This window comes from Cynocephalus volans, chromosome 16 (assembly GCF_027409185.1).
Source record: "Cynocephalus volans isolate mCynVol1 chromosome 16, mCynVol1.pri, whole genome shotgun sequence".
Taxonomy (NCBI): Eukaryota; Metazoa; Chordata; class Mammalia; order Dermoptera; family Cynocephalidae; genus Cynocephalus; species Cynocephalus volans.
Window position 1 is genome coordinate 17,554,218 of NC_084475.1, and position 22,400 is coordinate 17,576,617.

Genomic DNA, 22,400 nt, shown 5'->3' on the forward strand with positions numbered 1-22,400 from the left:
TGCATTTACACCCATGATCCATTTTGAGTTAATTTTTATGTAAGGTGTGAGGTTTAGGTCAGGGTTTTTCTTTTTCTGCCTGTGGATATGCAGTTGCTCCAGTGACATTTGTTGAAAAGGTTATCCTTCCTCCATTGAATTGCTTTTGCACTTTTGTCAAAAATCAGTTGAGCATATTATTTGAGTTTATTTCTGGGGTTTTTAATCTGTCCTGTTGATCTGTGGATCTATGGGTCTGTCCCTTTACCAGTACCACACAGTTTTGATTACTGTAGTTACATAAAGTAAGCCTTAATACTGGTTGAGTGATTTGTCCCAATTTATTCTTTTTTTTTTTTTTGTCAAAATTGTTTTAGCTATTCTAGTTCCTTTGCCTTTCCATGTAAATTTTATTTTTTATTATTTTTCTTTATTTATTTTTTGGTGGCTGGCCAGTACGGGGAATCATCCATATAAATTTTAAAATAACCTTGTCTATAGCTACAAAAAAAATCTTACTGGAATATTGGTAGCAATTATGTTAAACCTGTGTAACCATATGGAGAGAAATGACATCTTTAGTAGGTTGAGTCTTCCAATGCATGGACATCAAATGTCTTTTTCTTTTTTCAGGAAAACTTCAGAGGTAAAGACAGATAGTTATGATGCAGCCTGTTGACATGTATTATGAGATGCTTTTGTTCCAGGGAGAATGTCAGCTGAGAGACTGTCAGGTTGCATCTTTGTTCACTTCCTCTTGTTTTTGTTCTTGTTTTTGTAATTCATAGGCCTATGAAAGGAGGTTCCCTACATGTCCTTTGATTCCAATGTTCGTGGACAGTGACACTGTGAATGAATTTAAGAGTGAAGATGGGGCTATTCATGTTATTGAAAGGCGCTGCAAACTGGATGTGGATGCACCCAGACTGTTGAAGAAGGTGACTGAAAGGAACTTCTTGAAGGCAGTTACCCAGAAGACAAAATGAATTTATGCTTATAGCTTCTGTTGTAGTTGGGTGTTATTAATAAACTCTTTTCTCTTTATTTCTTTTTTAAAGATTGCAGGAGTTGATTATGTTTATTTTATACAAAAAAACTCACTGAATTCTCGGGAACGTACTTTGCACATTGAGGCCCATAATGAAACGTTTTCTAATCGGGTCATCATTAACGAACACTGCTGCTACACCGTGAGTATCTGTCATTTGGCAAAAGATTACAAGAGTGTGCTGACATTCAGCTTCTGAGGATTGTTTGGTCATCGTTTTTAACTGTGCATCTCTTCGTCTTAGAGGGCAGATCTTCAGCAGATATTGACACTCATTTCTGATTAGTGGGATCAGTAGGTCAGCAGGAGTGGTTTACTGCAGAATGGATTACTTTGTTGTAGAAGTTAAGGCAGTGAAGGGATGCCTCGATTTGTTTTTAAATGTTACTTTAACATGCCACATTTTTTCTGGTCCCACTATAATACATTAGAAATATATATTGAAGGACCAAGATATTATGTACCTTTAAGGTTAGAGCCGAAAGCATTTATCTGTCTTGCCATTTCCAAGGCTTACCACCTTTCTTCTAGCAGATTATTAGAATAACCTCCTACTAGGTCTCTCTTCTTCTGCCCTTCTCCTCCTACAGTATATCCTCAACAGTGACTCCAAAGTGATCCATTTAAAGTACCTCAGTGCACGTCCCTTCTCTGGGGTCAAAACCCTTTAGTGTCTCCACATTCCACTTGGAGGAAAAGTCCAGAGTCCTTACAGTGGCTTCTAAGGCTCCGTGTTCTCTCCCAGCCACATCTCTGTTCGCCCTCCTGCATTGTGCACGAGCCTTTGTTGTTGACTGGATGTGAGGCCTGCTTCCCCGAAGGACTTCTGCTCTTCCGGGACTGCTTTTCCCCAGATCTCTGCTTGACTCACTGTCTTACTGCCCTCTAACTTTGTTCAGCTGTCCCATTCTCAATGAATCCAGTCCTGACCACCTTATTTAATTCTGCAGTCTGCTATCCCCAAACCCCAATTCTTTTATCTCGGCTTTTTTTTTTTTTTTCCTCATAGCAATTATCTTCCAACAGCTATGTAATTTTCTTACCTATTGTGTTTATGGCTAATTGTCTCTCCTATTAGACTGTAAGCAACATAAGACAAGGATCTTTGTTTTGTTAGTAAGGGAGGACACTGCCCAATGAGTATGTTTAGTGAGTGAATGAACCAAGAATGAAAATGAAGTTCTCCTTTTATAGGCATTTTTAGAATGTTTTAGAAATATTATTTGGACCTTTTCATGATCTTGAACCTCTCTGTAATTTTTCCAGCTGCTCTTTTCGTGATAGTAACACTATTAATAAAATAAGTGTTTCTCTGGTTACCAGTTAACTGAGGAACACATGATATTCTCAGTTGTCAGTGTAGTTAGTGGGAATATTTTTTCTTTATCTGCAGGTTCACCCTGAAAATGAAGATTGGACCTGTTTTGAACAGTCTGCAAGTTTAGATATTAAATCTTTCTTTGGTTTTGAAAGTACAGTGGAAAAAATAGCAATGAAACAATATACCAGCAACATCAAAAAAGTGAGTCTTTTTTGGGATTCGAAGGAAAAGGGTGGGCAGGAGTCTCTCTAAGATGATCTGAGCTGGCAGTCTTTCTGGAAGGCTGGAAATGGGTCAGGAAGTCCCAGCCACTTGAAGAAGAACTGTTTTAATCCAGTGCCCCGGGTCTTGTCTTTGGAAAGAAGGGCTTCTGACAGCACTACTGACCAGGCGTGGCTACGAGGCGTATGTAGTTACTGGCTGTGACATTCTGTGCCTGGAATTGCTGGTAAAGGTGGGAATTGAGGTGAGGCAGCAGCAACCAGCTCTCGGCGTCCCCAGGTTCTACCTTAGGGTCTGCTGGTGGGAGGTACTATTGTACTGATCTTCTTACCAGGTGGGCTCGCAGGTGTCCCTGGCCCTTGGGTTGTTAGGTTCATATTCCATGGAAGATCTTACTCTCTCATTTTTGTGCTGCTGCTCATCAATTTTTATGGAATTGTGGTTTTGAGATGTATCAGTATGGGATTACGGAGTGCTTTTTGGAGGTGTGTTTTATTTTCAGGGCACTGTGTAGGAAAGAATTTTCCCATTCAGAGAAACATGGATTGAAACATAAAGCATATATTGTGTACAAGTATGGTAATTCAGTGCTTGAAATTAGTGTTTCATCTCTACTGTAATAAAATACCAGACTTACCCTGGTAATAGAACACCAGAACTTATTCCTCCTAACTGTAACTTCGTACCTTGACCAGTCTCTTTCTGTCCCCACCTGTCCCTCCCCTCCCCAGCCTCTGGTAACCACCGTTTACTCTCTACTTCTGTGAGATCAACTTCTTTAGCTTCCACATGTCAGTCAGAACATGCAGTGTTCGTCTTCTGTGCCTGGCTTGTCTCACTTAACATAATGTCCTCCAGGTTCATTCATGTCGCTGTAAATGACAGGATTTCGTTCCTTTTTATGCTGAGTAATATTCCATTGTGTATATCAACCTCACTTTTTTAAATTTATTCATCTGTTGATGAACACTTAGGTTGATTTCCTGTCTTAGGTATTGTGAGTAATGCTACAATGAACCTGGGAGTGCAGATTTGACACTTTGACATATTGATTTCATTTCCTTTGGATATATACCCAGTAGTAGGATTGCTGGATCATATGGTAGTTCTATTTTTAATATTTTGAGGAACCTCCAAAATGTTTTCCGTGGTGGCTGGTGTTCTATTGCACAGTAAGGTGACCGTGGTTAACAATATTGTATATTTCAAAATAGCTAGAAGACAGGATTCTGAATGTTCTCACCACAAAGAAATGATAAATGTATCAGGTGATGGATATGCTAAATACCCTGATTTGATTTTATACAATGTATACATGTATGGAAACATCACACTGTACCCCATAATTATGTAAATTATTATTTATCAATGAAAACAAACAAAACTGTTTGAAGGCAAAAAAAATTATTGCATCTCTTTAGATTGTGTTTCCTAAACCTTTGGAGAAGAGGAAGTAAAATAATTAAAAACACAGAGGCATTTGGCTTTTTTCCTCTCTATTTATTCTGTAGCAATTCAGTTTTTATAAGTGTTTTTTAAATTTATGAGAGATGAATAATTTGAACGTTGAATATATACTCACCTTAAAATCGGTTTTGTTTTAAAGGGAAAAGAGATCATTGAATACTACCTTCGGCAGTTAGAAGAAGAAGGCATAACCTTTGTACCCCGTTGGACTCCACCTTCCATCACTCCCTCTTCAGAGACATCATTGTCATGCAAGAAACAAGCTGCTTCAATGGCTGTCATCATCCCAGATGCTACCCTCAAGGAAGGGCTGGGCGGTGAGGCCCTCAGTAACCCCGCAGGGGCACCCGAGTCTGTGGTGGGAACTCCAGATGGTAGGTCCTAATGTGCCGCATTCTCAGAGCAGAATTAATCTGTTCTTGTTTCCTCAGGACATTAGATGTTACGTGAATTAAAAACCAGGCTTTTGTTTCTGGCCCTTGTCCTCTAGCTGATAGAACACATTCGTTTTATTTTCACTTAGACTTTTCTAATATACAGAAAGGGTTATATCAAGTTATTCTTTTATTGAGACCAGAAAATGTTTTTCATTTATGTTATTTAAAGGTAACTTTACTGAATGTAAGGTAAGAATCCTTTCAACACAGAATTGTATCATTGTCAAACCATTTTTATGCTTGCAGTGTGCCAGGTACTTTTCTAAGCACTTTATGAATATTAATTCATTTAATAATGGTCCCTTTTAGGTGGAAATGCTTATCATTCTCATTTTATATATGGGTTAACAGAGGCACAGAGAAATTGAGTAACTTGCCGAGAGCCACACAGCTAGTGAGTGGCAGGGCTGGGAGTGAGCCCTGGCAGGCTGGCTCCAGAGTTGGCTCTTAGCCTCTGTGCTGCCTTTCCAGTGTGTTAACACACATACATGCACACAACTTTTTAATTTTTAATTATAAAGTAATGCCCAGTGTAAAAAGTTCAGAAAACACAGAAAAATAAGAAAACACATGAAAATACTACCACTAAGAAATTTTGTTAAGATACTGGTATTTATCTTTCTGTACAGTTTTCTCTGCAGCTATACTATGCCATGTGTTAGCTTTCAGCAGGTGGTGGGGGTGGGCAAATTGTTTGGGGATACATTTTATTTCTCACTTTGTGAATTTTTCTTTGTTGTGTTTATTTTACTATCTCATTCTTTCAGTTTATGTTACTGTATCAAAAAGAGTTCCTGTATTCTGGAGCACTGTAGCTCTATTCAAAATAGATTTGGATACACTCGTTTGTTTTTTTCCATTGTTTTATATCATTATCAAAATTGATTGACTTGGAACTAAAATAGTCAATAAATATCTGTTGTAGCCATTGTTCTATCCTGAATAGTATTGAGATCTTGCAGGTAGATGTAACTCGGTGGTAATCAGGGAAAGATAATTAAATTAGCAAGTTCGCTTGAGGTTTAGTCAGTGACCTCATCTTAAAGACCAGAGTTGAAGTTCTCTAGGGTGGTTGGCTCAAATCTGCCATCACCGCAGTCTCATTTTCCTCTGAGAGTCTAGGACCACACATCAACCTCACTGAGCAGAAGGGCCTTGGAAGCCTCAAGTTCCAGGCTTCCTTGTTGTAAATAATGTCATGGAACTTATATTCCAGACAAACTAGATGCAGACTACATCAAGAGATACCTGGGTGATTTGACTCCACTGCAGGAGAGCTGCCTCATTAGACTTCGCCAGTGGCTCCAGGAAACCCACAAGGGCAAAGTGAGTATCGTCACCCAGTGTATAGGAGTGGTTTCTGTGAAATTGTGGACTCTCTGGTCCTGTCCACAGTTACTAAGGGCAAAGAGTCCCAAATGCCGTAGCTGGGAATATTCTGTCCCAACTAAAAGTCATTGAACTTGAATCTCTGGGTGTGGCATCTAAGTCCTTTATGGCAAGTTATGGTGCCCTTCCATGTATAATTAGCTGTATTTTTCTAGGCTTTACGGAGAATAATCTAGCTTTAAAACAAATGTCAGGTGATAAAGCAACATTGTGTTCCAAGTATTCATACATTTTAATTTTCAGAAGGTTTGGAAGGAGTTCAGATATTTATCAGAGATTAGAAATGTTTGAGCATTAATTTTGGGGTTTTTAGTGAAATTTTAGCTTCATAAGGAATTAGATTTTTATAATCTTTATGTAGCAAGCAGAGGCTGGTTTATTTTATTTTTATTTTTAGGTGGCTGGCCTCTAAGGGGATCCCAACCCTTGACCTTGGTGTTATCAGCACCACTCTCTAACCAAGTGAGCAAACCAGCCAGCCTAGTTACTGACATTTAGTAATGGGAAGCTAGGCATTGCATATGTAATTGGCCTAATCTCTAATTCTGTCAGTCCTGGTTACTAGAGACCAAATATTTGTGTACAGTCGGCCCTCCATATCCACAGATTCCACGTCCATGGATTTAACCAACCACAGATGGAAAATATCTGGGAAAAATAAATAAATAAGTAAAAATAACAATACAACAACAAAAAATAATACAAAAAAAATACAGCATAACTTCTTACATACCATTTATATTGTATTAGATATTATAAGTAGTCTAGAGATGATTGAAAGATACAGGAGGATGTGCATAGGTTGTATGCAAACAGTACACCATCTTATATAAGAGACTTGAGCATCCTCAGATTTTGGTATCTGCAGAGGGTTCTGGAACCAAACCCTGTCGATACCAAGGGATGACAGTACTGTTTAATAGGGATTATTGAGAAAGCAACCACAGTAATCACAGCTGTCATTTATTACTTACCATGTACAGTTACATGTTGCTTAACAATGGGGATACACTCTGAGAAATGCGCTGTTAGGCGATTTTGTCATTACGAAAACATCAGAGCGTGTCCTTATGCAATCCTAGGTGTTATAGCCTACTACACACCTAGGCTATGTGGTATAGCCTGTTGCTCTGACCAACGCTGTGCATGTGGTCCGTCATTAACTGAAATGTCATTATGTGGTGCACGACTGTATTAGACAGTATTTTAAGCTCTTTATTAAATCTTCCCAGCAGCCCTATGAGGTGGTGTTATTTTTATCACATGTGTTTTACCTGTGAGGAAACTGAGGCACAGAGGATTTAAGTAACTTACCCAAGATCTTACAGCTAGTAAGTGGTGAGGACAAGATTTGAACCCAGGTCATTCAGTTCCAGAACTTACATTCTTAATCCCTTCTTTATGTATAACTGCAGTCCTTTCTGAGTGGAGATAATGAACAGATCAGTAGGCCATGTGCCCTAAGTGATTTCCCATGCTCCTGCTCACTTCTTGGTGTCCTGATGGTCCAGCCGCCTCAGTTAGTGATTGTGGCCATGGAGGAAGGCGCCTGGTCCAATTGAGACTTGGAACACGGCCTTGTTCTTCATTCAGGGGCTGGCCTATCAGTTGACAGCATTGGGATCTAGAGAGAAGTCCTGATGTTAGCAACACCAGCACGTTACCAAAACCAGCATATGTTTGTATTCTAACTTTTTTTATTTAAGTGTAATATATATAACAGAAAAGTACATAGATCATAATTATTCATAGGTCAGCATGTAGAATTGAAGCATTTGTTTAAGAAGTCATTTTGCCTTTGATTTTCTTTGCTGAAACTAAAGTGAAATACAGTAATGATTATTCAAACTAATAAGACCGATTTTCTAAAGCTTAAGGAAGATTTTACTGTTGATAAGAAGTGGAAGTTTTATAGTCTTATTCTCTTAGCAACTTGGTGTTTTTCCTGAATGACTTTTAACATAGCTTAGAAACATCTTTTTTTCTTAATAGATCCCAAAAGATGAGCATATTCTTCGGTTCCTACGTGCTCGGGATTTTAATATTGACAAAGCCAGAGAGATTATGTGTCAGTCTTTAACATGGCGGAAGCAACACCAGGTAGACTACATTCTTGATACCTGGAACCCTCCCCAGGTCCTTCAGGATTACTATGCAGGAGGCTGGCATCATCATGACAAAGGTGATGTATGGACTTGAAACAGTCTGTGTTTCTGTCTCTCTGTCTTGATGTGTCATTACAGATATCCTTAGAGATCTCCTTCCATAGAGTTAAGTGGGGCTCTGGGGAGTGCATTGTCCCTCCGCATTCTGAGAATTTGGAAGCTTTCCCCAGCTTGAGCAAACTGATGCTAAGTTTCATGAGGGGCAGCTCCCTTCCCACTCTGGCAGCCAAGGAGGGGCCTGTGACTCTGCTTCTTCCTCATAGACTCACATTGCCCTTGGGCCAGTGACCACACTCCCTTTTTTAGTTCAGTGGAGTTTAATATGACCTATTAAAAAACTGAAATGTTTGGAGGCAGTTTTTTCAGTAACACGGTGCTATTAAAGGAACTCTACGTGACTTAAACCCCTGTAATATAGCTGGAAAAATGTTTAGCCAGATTTTCTACATCAAAACAGTGAAGAACTTCAAATCTGCTTTGGAGAGTAAGCACAGCACAGGTGAAGGATTGCAGTACACCTAAAATGAATAATGATGTAAGTGAGAAATTTAAAACATGGTTCATCTGCATTGCTTTACGTATTGTGCCTTGCTGAAAGACCTGTATTGTCAAAGATGTGCTCTCTTTTTCCTGTATAGCTGGACAGAATGGAATCACAAACGTTGTAGAGAAGCCACAGGGATTACTGTAGAATTGGCTCCCTCTTCTGCCTCTGAATAAGTCCTTTCAAAACTGGGTAGCTCCAGTTTGTCTATTTTTCTGACGTAATCTTTTGTATTTCTTTGGATTAATTGTAGCTTTATTAACTTTTATAAGAAGTGTGTAATATATATAATTATCCCACTTAGGGATCAACCATTAAAAAGTTAACAAGTTCGGTAGTAAGACATTGACAAATGTGTCTTATTAAATGTTGCAAGAAACTTTTTGTAAATTTGCCTTTCAATAAGATTTGGGAGCACAATAAAATGTTTTGCCTTGCATAGAACAGGTCTAGAGCCAGATTCTCCTAGGAGGTAAAGTTTGGGTAAATACAATTTACTAGGTGGTAAATACAAAATAAATGTTGGGCCCCCCTTGTCAAGATAATATTGCTGATTCTCCACTAACAACAGAAGACAAAGTCTTTGCTTTTCAGGAGCATGGTCTATCCGCATTCTTTCTACCACTCCCCTTTGTCACTGTATGGCAAGAGTCTAGAGAGTGCTGATTCTAGGGATACTCTGGCCGAGATCTTTTTCCCCTCTGTAGCTGGCCCATGATGACAAGGAGTTAGGTAATGAGTGAGGTTCCTCTCAGGCTCCATCCATTAGACCTCCAGGCTATAAAGAGAGTCAACATGTGCTGGTTTGGTATGGATTTAAGGATTTCCAGAATGTTCTTATTTATCTTGGTCCTTAGAGTAGGAATTGAGGGAGACTGGCTTTTAAAAAATCTTGACATTAACTTTTTAGTAACCTATGAAATAAAAAAATTTTTTTTCTAAGAAAGGAAATTTTAAAAGTATATTCATAGAATAAGTGTCTGTGGCTATTCTGATGTTCCCCTGCTGTTGAAAATCTTAAGTGAGGAGTCTGAGCCCAGCAATGCCCATGGTCGCTACAGGCAGTTAGAGCTGAGTACAGGCTGAGCTCCAGCGTGGCTCCTCCATCCTGGCAGAACTGTCTCCGGGACCCTGCTAAAGATGCTCCACACTTAGCTTTTATTTTTTCTTTTACAATTTTTGGGGAAAATATAGGACACCCCACCACTACACATAGAAATTGTTGCTGCTTCTAAGAATAGGAAAGGACTTGGAGCTCATCTAGAATATAGGAGAACACATTTCCTTGTTCAGGTTCTTGGCGTTGTATCCTCACCTTCACGTCAAGGGTGGTGCTGATAATACCTTTCCTTCCCTCTCCTGTAGATGGGCGGCCTCTCTATGTGCTCAGGCTGGGGCAGATGGACACCAAAGGCTTGGTGAGGGCCCTTGGAGAGGAGGCCCTGCTGAGATACGTAAGTGCTCATCTGTGGGGCCGCTGGGCTCTATTTGGGCTTTGTACTTTCTTTGTCTGCCAGCAGGATTGGAATATTTCAACTGACCTTTTATAACAAGCATGTATTACTTTTGCAGTTAGAAAAATCTCTTACTATACTTAAAAAATTTCAAAAGAGGACATAAAAGTTATAAAAATGTTTTTCACAGTCAGTAAAATAATCAATAGATCCACTCGAGATGCCTCCTTAGGAGCTGATTCTGAGCATCTGTTTTACCTTCACTCCACATTGAATTGGTCCCGACCTCCCCCCACATCAGACCTCTTAATAGTGTTCTTTTCACTGGCGCTTCCTTAATGCAGGCTCTTAGCATCTTTCATCTGGACTGGTACAAATGACTGCTAACGTGTCATCTCCCTGTCACCAGGCCCATCCCTTCCACTGAAGCCTCTGGTGTTGGCAGCTATGTTTCTCCTTTCCAGAGAAGAATGTTGTTCTTAAATTTAAAAACAAACAAAAATTTTAAAAGGCACATATGTAATCTCATTATGGCACAGTATCCGCTGTTGGTATTTCATTGTATATTCTGTTAGTACCGCCCCCAGCTATGCGTGTTTATAGGTGCATGCACACATATCCACATGTTCATACACACACACGTGAAAATGTGGATGGACTTCTTCTGTAGGGGAAGGATCTGGTAATCCCAGTTGAAGCCTGCTCTTGAGCTATACTGTAAGGCCATCCTTTCTCTTGGCCGGTACGTACAGTGTCAGAATGTTCCCACACTTCACAGACACTCATCCAAATGTGTTCCAGATGCGCCTGCTCTGAAGACACATCCCCAGATTGTGTCCGCCCCGCTGTTCTGGTGACTCCTCTGAAGTGTTGCTCCGCTTAGAATAGCTATTACCTTTGCCATTTATTCTCTTGAGAGTAAAATATTTTTTGTTGGTGATATGTTTAGTGTCTGTGGATGAATCAGAAAATCTAGTAGGTGGCTTTTTTGTTTTTCACGCTTACCTGTAACGTGCTGTACTAATGTCACTCTCTTTCATAGCTTGATGCAGGAGGTTTACCCTCTCAGACTAATCATACTGAACTCTTACCGTCCTTTTATGCATAGGTGCTCTCCATCAATGAAGAAGGGCTAAGGCGATGTGAAGAAAATACAAAAGTCTTTGGTCGGCCTATCAGGTAGATGTGGGATTTTCGTTTTTCCTTTCCTCTTATTTGAGAATATGAATTGAATATTTCTAGTTGATTTTTAGAATCCAAACCTGGTAGTTTACTGTTTTCCAAGGTGTTCTAAAAGGTAGGAAATAGGTAAACTTGTAATACGGTCAGTTGTGAGGTACATTCGTGGACGTTAGTATTTGCTGCCCCTGGGCACGGCCATCACGTCGGTCTGAGTGGGTTGGCCCGTCTGGCTCATCTGTGCTCCTTGGGCGCCCAGGGTTGCAGGTGGTTTGCTTGCTTGTTTTGGCCCGCCCCCCCCCCCCCCCCCAATTATTCTTTGTTCCTAAACTATACTTCTAGTTACAGAAAACTGTTCTGAAAATATGCAGTGATTCGGAAGTCAACATTAGAAGGGTATAGTGGTTGAAGAGAATATAAGTTCCATGAAGGCAGAGGCTTTGAGGGGTTTTTTGTTCGCTGCTATATTCTTGGCTCCTGAGATGGTGCTTGGCTCAATAAAATATTTGTTGAAGAAGAGAGAGCTCATTGCAGGTCAAACCCAGTGAGTATTAAAGTGACCTATGTGTGCCCCGTTGACAGCGGGTCAGCATGGGCTTATCATGGCAAAGATAGCACATTGTGGCCCTGCTTGCTGAGCCACAGTGCTGCCTGAGCACGTCAGAGAGAGGTTCTAATGCATTGTCAATTACCTATTGATGGCTCTGGTATTTCAGGGGTTGGTTCTACCACACCGACCCTATGTGCTTTATATAAGTACATATAAATATAGTTCATAGCACTGTAATTTTAAGAAACTGGTATGTGTTTTGAAATGGCTTTAAGTTGCTGTTCTGTAATACCAAAAAGAAAAAAATTAAATACAGGACACAGTTTGCTAAGTATGCCGTCTATCGAATCAAACATGTCTGCACACAACCTGCAGTTCATGGACCTGCCTGGTGGACCTGGAGGGGCTGAACATGCGCCACTTGTGGAGACCTGGTGTCAAAGCCCTGTTGCGGATCATCGAAGTGGTGGAGGCCAACTACCCTGAGACGCTGGGCCGCCTTCTCATCCTTCGGGCGCCCAGGGTATTTCCTGTCCTCTGGACACTGGTGGGTTTAGATGCTGTTTTACAGTAACTGTTAGCCATTGGGAGAGCAGATACGCATTCATCCATTTATACATGTCTATGATCCTAAGTCTTAACTAGTTAGGAGAAAACAAAATAAACATGCAAAGATATAAGATTTCTCAAATTGTTTAGTGGGGTAAAAAGGCAAAATTTTTCGATGTCCCCATGCGATACAAATGGACTTTACAGAAAAAGTGTATCAAACTTAAGTTCCACCCCCACTCATAACATCACATTGTAATTTTAGTCTTTGAAAACCAGACAGCAAAGCAAATGTGACTACATGGTCTTTTCTAATTACTTACAGGTTAGTCCGTTCATTGATGACAACACCAGAAGGAAATTCCTCATTTATGCAGGAAACGACTACCAGGGTCCTGGAGGCCTGCTGGATTACATCGACAAGGAGATCATTCCAGATTTCTTGAGTGGGGAGTGCATGGTGTGTATCAGGCAAGGAACTGCACATCTGGCTACTTATGAGGGTAGGAGAGGTGGATGCCGGTTTGCACATATGGTTTTCAGAACTTTTAGTTTGGATTATTTTTGTTTTGTTTTTTGGCTGTCATCTCTTTGATCCAGGGTTAAAGTAAAGAGACCTATTTAGGTAATTATTGATAACATACATTTCTCCGTTGTTTTGGAATCTAATATAATTGCAGCTTGCTTTATTCACACACCTTTGTACTAACAGATCTTTTAATTATTTTAGAGGAGTTGTGCATTTTTTTAAAATACTGTTAAAAAATTGAATCAGTCCTCAAGAAGATTATCCCCTTGACAGTAAATAAATCAGGATAACATTTAAAGTGAACAAATTAAGGGAACTGGTTCTCTTTTTTGTGAGTTTGGGATTTTTAATACATTGAGTTGCTGGATAATTAGGCAAAGGCCCCCACATCTGTACCCTGTGCTATGATGAAGGAATGAGAGAAGCTCGGAACTTTGAGACCCTTACCATGGTGCACAATTGCCTGACGCAAGCCTTAGGGAAACCGAAGCCTGCAGACATCCAAGTGACTGCTCCATGGCACACGGTGGCAGCTGAAGCCAGAACCATGGTTATCAGAGAAAGGATCCGTAGTCATCTTTCATACTAAAATTATCCTTTAGAGATGTGTACACATTGGATTTCACTCATGGATTCAGCTAATGAGTTGGGTTTTCAGGGGAATCTTTCTGAGTGGTTAGAGGAATTTAGAAAATATATGAGTTTGGCTCTTAGTTCATCAGTTCTGTTTTAAGGAAATTGCAGGCATAATCACAGTACAAAGCCGAGAGCGAGTATATTATAGGGCCATAACTTACCATGCCTGTGAGATTAAACCATGGGGTCAGGTCTGTGGAAGCCCGTAAAATGTTGTTGTATGAGCTAACGGTCCCATGTTGTTGTGCCCTCTAATTATGACTAGAAAAATCAAGCTGAGCTAGAGGCTTGACTCACGGCAGATCGCTCTGCGTTTGTCCTACCCTGACCACTGTGAGGTGTTTGTCATGTCAGGAGTCTTCCTAATTAGTTGAGCTGTTCAACTTTGGCTTTATGAGACTTCTTCTCCACTCTCCTGTGCTGTGTGCAGGGTGGCTACTAAAGAGGACACTCCCTTCTGCTTTCCTCTGGCTAGAGGGTTTTACGATCCAAGTACTAACCAGGCCCGACCCTGCTTAGTTTCCCAGATCAGACGAGACCAGGTGCGTTCAGGGTGGTATGGCCATAGACTAGAGGGTTTTTAACTACTAGTTGGTCTGGTATTTTTCTAACATATCATTGCTCTGACACTTTTCCATTCATGCTATACTGCAAGCTGAAGCTAAAGGCTGTATGGTCAGGGCCTTTGCCTCGGTTCCAGTTGGGTGTGGTTTTAGCACATCCTTTGTAAGCTGATTGTGTGTGTGTGTGTGTGTGTGTGTGTGTGTGTGTGTAGTTAGTATGCATGTGCACCAATGTATCTTTTTAGTTTTGTTGCTATTCTTGTGTCTTTTAGGGAGAGAGAGACAGAGAGAGAGAGAGGAGTTTTAGTGAAGCAGGCGGGCGGGCATCTGCCTCGGGCGTCTGCTCAGCGCAGCCATGCTTTCCAACCTATGGCTCCAAGGAACTTTTGGCGGTTACCTAGCTCATAGACCTGTGTGTAAAGGGTCTGGTGACCCAGCCTGGCGTGTGAGGGGTCTGGTGACCCACCCTGGTGTATGAAGGGTTTGTGACCCTATCTGTGAATGGGCTTGAGGGCTCTGGGAGCTGCAGACCCAGCCCTAGTTCAACAGTCGGCCCAGTCGGTACAGGATTACTGGCAGGTAAAAGAGCCTGACAACTAGCATGGTCGTGTAGCTAGACGATTGGCGTCACGAACAGGATTAAGAGCACTACAGTTGGCACTGTGAGCAGGATGCCAACACTAGCAGTAGCACGACACTGTAGTAGTTGTTTCCTTTTTTTTTTTTTTTATTTGGCAGCCGGCCAGTACGGGGGTCTGAACTCTTGAGTTTGGCATCACAAGGCAACGCTCCGACAAACTGAGCCTGCCTGCAACCCTTGTACTGTTTGTTTTCCTGTGCAGTTGCCTCCCGGGGATGATAATTTAAGGAGTACTTGGATTTTGTGAACTTGAGTATGAAGTCATTGTGTTAAGGTTAATTAGAAAATTTTTGATATGTATGAATTCTAATTCAACTTAGCCTGGTTTTGGCTGGTGTTATAGACTAGTGGTTTGACTTGGGTTATACATGAAGCTTATTCATTGATTATATATTTTAACTATAATTTAATATCATAAAAATAATGCCTGTAGCTGTTGAGAATAAACTCTTTTCTTAACGTAACGTTCTTCCTTTACAGTGCCGTCTAAATACTTGTAATTCTTATGTAAACCATCTTTAGTAATTGAGTCCCGCACCTCATGCACGTTAGTGTGAATCATGGTAAATCAGCTTTCACTTGTTCTCATTTATTCATAGTAAAACACATGGATCTAAGTGGTTTAAAAAAAAGTTTTGCTAAGGAGTACAGAGTGCTTTACAGCATTGCCAGTGTTTTCCATTTTCTAAGCGTCGAGCGCATCAGGATGCGGGCCTCAGCTCGCGTGGCTTTCAGAGCATCCACCTGCATTTGCGCAGCTTTCATTGCTGTGTTTACCTTTCCAGTGTGAAGTGCCAGAGGGTGGGCTGGTTCCCAAATCCCTGTACAGGACTGCGGAAGAGCTGGAAAACGAAGACCTCAAGCTCTGGACTGAGACCATCTACCAGTCTGCGAGTGTTTTCAAAGGAGCCCCGCACGAGGTACTCCCCCCCCCCCCCCCCCCCCGGCGCGGAGCCCCCGGGCCCCCGGGAGGGAGCATGACCAGCAGCCGCCCAGACGGGTTTAATTAAGAGCAGTCAACTTGTTCTTCTGGTCTTTGTCTTTAGGTTCTTGTTGACACTTGATATTTAGCTTTGGTAAATGTCAACACTGAGGAACAGGTCTCTCTCAGGTTAGAAAATAGCCGTGCTTGAGCCGAGCACCTTGACAGGAAGTGTGCTTTCTTGACTTCCATTTTACTGGAGACGCTTAACACAGAGATATGGATAGCACGTCTTTCCTTGTGAGATTTTTTTTTAACTCTTGAGCTTATTTTGTTTAATGGTTATATAGAACAAGTTTTATTTGCTATTTTTTTCTTGACTGGGCTTGGGTTATTTATATTTTTTAAGGAATTTGCCAATTTTTGTAAGTCTAATGGAGTAGGAGAAACGAGCACATCTCTATTTTCTCTTCTTGCTCTGACATTCTGGTGCAGAAGTAAGAGCATCCTGTGGTTTTACATAACCATGTGTCTTGTGGCATCATTAGTGATGTGAGGCATGAGGGACGCACAGTATCAGCGCCCTTTCCTTTGCTCTAGGGCAAGGCTTGTGGCTTGGAGTTGTTGGGAGGACCATGGCACTCTCCACAGAGCAGGTGTCCAGTGAGAGCATAGCGCTGGCTCAACCAGGAGCAGACCACTTACTGCTTTCTACCAGGTGGCACCTGGGCAGCCACCTGCTGGCATGTTTCCCGTATGCCGAACTGGCACTCGGGCACGTAGATGAGGGACTGCTTGTGCTGTGCTTTGAAGCAGCAGAGACAAATTCAGTGTGCTGTATTCACAGATTCTGCGGGGGGACCTCAAATGTTCTGGACTGTCTTAAGGATTATTTGTATTAATTTCTTCTTTAGAGAGCAGGCTGGAGGAGGCAGAGCCCTGGTTGTTTCTTAGGTATCTGTCCATCTTTGTCCACGTCACAAGAACTTAGGAGTGCACTATGTTTCATGAGAGTCACAGGGCATCTGTAAACGTCAAAACAGCAAAAGCTTCAGTTCTGCTTGGGGGATTAAGTAAAGCACACGTCATAGACAATAATACACCTAAGATGAAGGTTGAATTAGATATGCCCATTGTGACTGCGGACAAGAGGGTGCTTTTAAGTGTAGGGGGCTAGGTCTGGTGGTAGTGGTCCGTGGGGAGCCACTTTGCTGAAGAGAGGGAACTGTGCCATTTAGTGCCACCTGCTGTTCTTAGACCGGACTATTGTGCTTCATTGAACCTGATATTTAGGGAAATTCTGAAGTGGCATTTTAGTGGTGAGAAGTGGCAGTGGTGGATTGAGGAAGGAGCCTGGGTGGCAGAGCAACAGAGCACTGAAGAGCATGGCAGGTGCTGTGCAGAGGGCTGAGCAAGCAGGTTCCAGGGAAGGGGGTGCCTGCCTGACTTCTGCCGCTGCCTTTAGCAGGAAGTTTTTACTGAATACGGGACTCAGTACAGCTGCTTTTAATTCTCACATTTCTCCCACACGAATCTTTTGAAACTGTAACTTTGATCATTCCCTGCTGGGAGACTTTATATTGGCACAGTTTATAGTTCAGGTTTTAGATTGGCCCTCAGCACCTGGGGTATTTACCACCCCCGCCCCTGCCATGCCACGCAGCTCACGTCCTCCCACAGCCTCAACTGCCTCCACCCCCTCAGGTGAACCCCGGGCAGGCAGGCCCGGTCCTGTGCTCCCGCCTCCCCCTTTGCTCAGACACTGCCGTCCTGCTCCTCCGCCTGCTCTTTGTTTATTTAGCATCCACCTTCTCCTGGGCCTTCCTGTACTCTCCAGCCCAAAGCAATCCACTGAGCCACTTATGAACTATCTCACAGGATTTGTTTTGTGTTATTAAGACCCAGTCTCTTAGGATGCTGTCTGAAGATCATGTTCTGGGAAATCTTTGGACTGTAGGGTTCTCCCAGCTGAGCGCTGCCACCACCTCTTCCAACCAGTCTCGCTCCAGCTCCATGATTTCACAAAGAGCACAGAGCTTAAGATGTGACACGTGGCAGGAACATTGGTTGAAAGAAGGAAAAGAGTCAGTGGGAGGCCCGGATGGGTTGAGTGACTGGGTAAAGAGATCGGCTGATCCGGACCCATCCCTTCTCCTCCCCCAACACACACATCTGGGCCAAAAAGCCCCTGGAGGGGAAGATGCTGTCATGGCCCCACCGTGGGGCCTCATGTTCCTGGATCTTGGTGGGCTGATGCAGTTTCTTTTTCCAGATTCTCATTCAGATTGTGGATGCCTCTTCAGTGATCACTTGGGATTTTGATGTGTGCAAAGGGGACATTGTCTTTAACATCTATCACTCCAAGAGGTCGCCACAGCCACCTAAAAAGGAGTCCCTGGGGGCCCACAGCATCACTTCTCCAGGCGGGAACAACGTGCAGCTCATAGACAAAGTGTGGCAGCTGGGCCGTGACTACAGCATGGTCGAGTCGCCTCTGATTTGCAAAGAAGGAGAAAGCGTGCAGGTAAAACCAGGCATCTGTGACCTGCAGCGGGACGATTCTGCCTTGAGAAGTTAAGAATCTTTTGTTTCATTCCTAGCCTTGCAGCACTGTCCATAGGAGGGCAGTTAGTTGTGTCCAGTGCACATATGCTTCTTGACAATTAGAGTGACTCAGGAAGGCACGTGAGTCTTAGAAGAAAAAGAACTCCAGCCTAAACCGTGGTTTTGGACAGAATCCTTCACTTGTATCTCAAGTGCATGAATCTTCTCTAGAAGTATTTTTACAAAAGTGACATGTGACAGGATGGAAAAGGCGTTATGTACACATATACAGCTGGGCTTCAAAAGACTTCCACTGAGATATAATTTGACCCTGTTGCATTTGTCATCTTCAAAGGAAAATCACCCTAAATAGAAGTGAGAGGAAATAAGTACTTAGGGACTATTAACTCTCATTACTGAACATTCTAATTTATTTGAAAATGCTCTGTCAGTTCATTTTTAACATTTTGGCCAGTTATTTTGAGTGCTTGTGCTCATAATTGTAGTTTTTTGGGTGCTTCTAGCCTTCCTAATAGTTGCATAATTTTGCTGTCTTTACAGTTTTCAGGCATACGGCTGTCAGTGTTGCAGTGGTCTTAGGTGCAGAGTAAAAGAGAATGTTTTATCCCATTTTTAAAACAATGAACATTTTAAGCTGCATCACAGTCTTTAATTCCAGAGTTAATGGAGAAAATAATTTTCACATATTGACATTTTACTTCAGATTGATATCCTTTTAACCTGGAATATGCTGGTAAGATGATTGGAGGCCTGTCAGAGAAAGTACTGCCTGGGCCAGAAAATCTTTGCTCAGCTGCCTCAGCCTGAGAGGTGCCTGCTGCTGAGGGCAGCAGACACGGAGTCTGTCCCTGTGGCCTTCCCAGCACCTGGCAGTGGCCTTGACACAGGGTTGACACTCAGTAGGTGGAAGGACATTATAAGACCAGTTTCTGATAGTGAACCCAAATAGCATGTCTTCAGTTGCGTTGAGATGGTCACATAATTACTGTTAAATACAGTCAGACTTGGACACAACTCCCTCTGGCATTTGTCAGATTCATTTTAGGAAAGGGACCTGGAAGAATGTCATACTCAGCTGCCACTGCCTTACTTGTTCTAGGGCTCCCATGTGACAAGGTGGCCGGGCTTCTACATCCTGCAGTGGAAATTCCACAGCATGCCAGCATGTGCTGCAACCAACCTGCCCCGTGTGGATGACGTGCTGGCCTCCCTGCAGGTCTCCTCTCACAAGTGCAAAGTGATGTACTACACTGAAGTGATCGGGTCTGAAGATTTCAGGTATGGGCTCCCCTCCCCACAGCGGATGCTGCCTCGAAAGCCGGGTGTGGTCAGGGGAGGCTGGAGTTCCGTGCCATGTGTAGGATCAACAGTGGGGGCGGGTCTAGGGGATACTCAGGGAGTCGCTTTGGAATCAGTCATCAGCTCTGCGACTCTGAGCAGACTTTGCCTTTGCTTAGTTCACGATATAATCTGTGCACAGGCCTGGGAAGCCACATCCCCCCAGTGGGACCCTCATAACCCATCCCCACTTTGGAAGTGCTGACAGAGGCAGAGTAGAGGGGAGCAGAGAGCAGGACTGACTGGGAAGTCCAGCAGGGCAGGTGGGCGGCTCATGGGGGGGTCCTCACACCTTGTCCCCTCCCTGTGCCATTTGCAGAGGTTCTATGACCAGCCTGGAGTCCAGCCACAGCGGGTTCTCCCAGCTGAGCGCTGCCACCACCTCTTCCAACCAGTCTCACTCCAGCTCCATGATTTCCAGGTAGTGCCACGACACCCATGCCTACTATGCGGAGGGGACAGCCGCCCCTCCTCGGACAGCCAGCTGTGCTCCGCCTGTCCTCCTGCCGAGTGGCGACATTGTGCAGACTCCTCTCACTCTCTAGATAGCAAGTAGCTCTCCAGATGGTAAATTTAGTCGTTTGATCCCAAAACTATCTTGACAGGTGGTTTTAACTCTAACCCTAACTGTAACTCAATAGCCATAGACTTTGTATACAGCGTGCACAAAATCCAACCAGGGCACAAGGGCTCTCTTGAAAGAAAAGTAGTTTATATACAGTTGAGAGACAGACTTTTTCTCAAATGTTGATGCAAAAAATTTTTCAACAAACTCCACATGGTCCATTAGCGAATGAATTCCTACACCGCCCTTCAGAAACAAGTCCCACCTTCTCACATGGAACAGAACCTGCTAACTTGTTTCCCTGAACCGCATCGCAGCCCTCACATCCCCTGCTGTTGGTCGAGATGGTCCGTGGATTCACCCTCCAGGTTCCTTTTCCTCTGAGGGTGCGGAGGCAGCCTGTGGGAGCACCTGCTCCCATGGCCAGAGCCACCTGAGACTCTAAAGGGGGTGCTGGTGGCTCAGGAGGGACCCTTGTGGACTCCCCACGACTCCAGGAAAACGCTGCCATCATTAAATGTTACCTTCTCTTAAAATCCTTTTGATAATTTTCAGACCAGGATTTTTCTGTATGTGAACTCGGGTGGAGGGGATTCTTTCTCTTTTTTCTTGTGCTGTGTCATTCTTTCTACCTGCAAAATGTTAGTTCTAAACTCACTGTAGATTTATCTCCTTTGTGCTCTCTAGGAGCTTTCTATCCTCAGAGCCCAGATAGTCCTTCTAGGCACTAGAGGGTATTTTGGAAACTGAGTAAGTCAACATTTGCCATTTTGACACCATGCACAGTGTTTGCTTTAGCTAGCCAGCATACTCCCTGTGTTGCCACTTCAGGATGGCATGTGGCTTGCAGGAGTCTGGCTCCTTTGTAAATGGAGATTGTGGACTCACGTGTGTGTGTGTGTGCATGTGCATGTGTGCATGCGTGTGCGTGCGTGTGACAGTGGGGTGCTGGTGGGGATGGGGCTAATAGAAACTTAATTGGAGTAAGAAAGGACTCTTCATAGAAGCAAGTCAGAATATGAGAATAGTTTACTTTTACATCTTCTTTTTGATTCCCAGTTACAAAGCCTGCTGTATCTTGGACAGGCCCTCGTTTTTTCAGCTCATTATGGGAAAAGCAGATTATTTGCGAATCTTGCCAGAAGTTGCATAGAGTTAGTCTCTGTGATAGACATGCAATGTGTGTTTTTGTGTGTGGCAGAGGCTATACTTTTAAAGATATGTGCCAAAAGGCGCAGCACAACCATTATCTCTGTGTGTGATAGCTACATAAATCCTAGATCATGCTGTCTTTACTCTGAAAGCATTAGGTGGAGGCCGTGTGTGTGCCCCGTCGGGGGAGGTGGCGGGAGGGCTTGGAGAGAAACCGAGCAGCCCTCCCCCTTGGTCAGGTAAACCCTTATGGCTGCCCTGAAGACATTCCTGGGCCTCTCCTGTGAGTGTCTGCCTTCCTGGACCACGTTAGTGTTTCCTTTTAAAGGACGAAGTCCTCACTGGCACCTAGAGCCTTGTTTCCAGAAAGTGCAGTAGGGTTAGCTAGTACATCTGTGCTGCTTCCAGTCAGTGCTTCTGTTTCCAAATTATAAGGACCTGAAGATGGTCCCTTCTTTCTCTTTCTTTCTCTCTTTTTCTGTGTCTCAGATGGCGATTTTGCTGACAGCTACCAAGAAAGCGCTTCACTCAACAGTCCACATGTGCCCAGAGATGATTATAGGACTGTCTGACTTGCAGCCATGTCCCCACCCCGCCCCAGGCCGAAGATCAGTTCTTTTTAAGTTGATTCAGAAATGGCACTGTTTTCTCCCCAAAGAGTTTAACGCATCTTTAAGAGTTCAAAGCACATGACTGCACAGATGCTCACAGGGTTTTCTCAGGAGTGACACAACACCTGATTCTCCTCGTAGGAGAATGAGGGGCATGTGTGGTTTGATTAGGCAGATCATGGTATGTCGCTCCTCTTAGTGCCCTTCACTCTTTTTAAAATGCTGCTGTCATTTCCCTTTTTCCAGTACTAATGATTCTATTGGTTTTTCCCTCTTATTACTACTGTCTTAATTCATTTTCCTTCCTAAATTCATTATTTGCATATCAAATTCTGTACATGTTTTATAAACATATTACCTCATTCTTGGTAATACAATACTGATAGTCTTTAAAAGATTTTTTTATTGTTATCAATAATAAATGTGAACTGTTTAAAGAAAAGAATGTGTTGGGGTTTTTTTTGGGAAACGGCAGTCTACCTTGAAGGGTTTGAAATTCTTAGGAGACTTTAGAGATTGAAGAAAGAAGGGAGCTTCCGAAGCCAGAGTACTGGTATTCTAGAAGTTCAAGAAAA

At 42.8% G+C, this 22,400-nt stretch overlaps 1 protein-coding gene across 4 annotated transcripts in view; it reads left to right on the plus strand.

The window, feature by feature from the left end:
* The window catches only part of SEC14L1 (SEC14 like lipid binding 1), a 53,795-nt gene extending 31,597 nt beyond the window's left edge, over positions 1-22,198 (plus strand). For 3 of the 4 annotated variants that reach the window (XM_063080884.1, XM_063080886.1, XM_063080887.1), the window contains 16 exons: positions 768-917; positions 1,038-1,169; positions 2,421-2,549; positions 4,177-4,411; positions 5,691-5,800; positions 7,856-8,045; positions 9,938-10,026; positions 11,135-11,205; positions 12,131-12,302; positions 12,630-12,764; positions 15,458-15,592; positions 17,867-18,118; positions 19,259-19,437; positions 19,817-19,918; positions 20,750-20,812; positions 21,704-22,198. In XM_063080884.1, coding sequence (XP_062936954.1) covers positions 768-917; positions 1,038-1,169; positions 2,421-2,549; positions 4,177-4,411; positions 5,691-5,800; positions 7,856-8,045; positions 9,938-10,026; positions 11,135-11,205; positions 12,131-12,302; positions 12,630-12,764; positions 15,458-15,592; positions 17,867-18,118; positions 19,259-19,437; positions 19,817-19,918; positions 20,750-20,777 — 2,109 coding nt within the window. In that variant the 3' untranslated portion in view covers positions 20,778-20,812; positions 21,704-22,198. The remainder of the gene's footprint in view (positions 1-767; positions 918-1,037; positions 1,170-2,420; positions 2,550-4,176; positions 4,412-5,690; positions 5,801-7,855; positions 8,046-9,937; positions 10,027-11,134; positions 11,206-12,130; positions 12,303-12,629; positions 12,765-15,457; positions 15,593-17,866; positions 18,119-19,258; positions 19,438-19,816; positions 19,919-20,749; positions 20,813-21,703) is intronic. The other variant, XM_063080885.1, reaches the window with a different exon arrangement.
* The last annotated feature ends 202 nt before the right edge of the window (positions 22,199-22,400 follow it).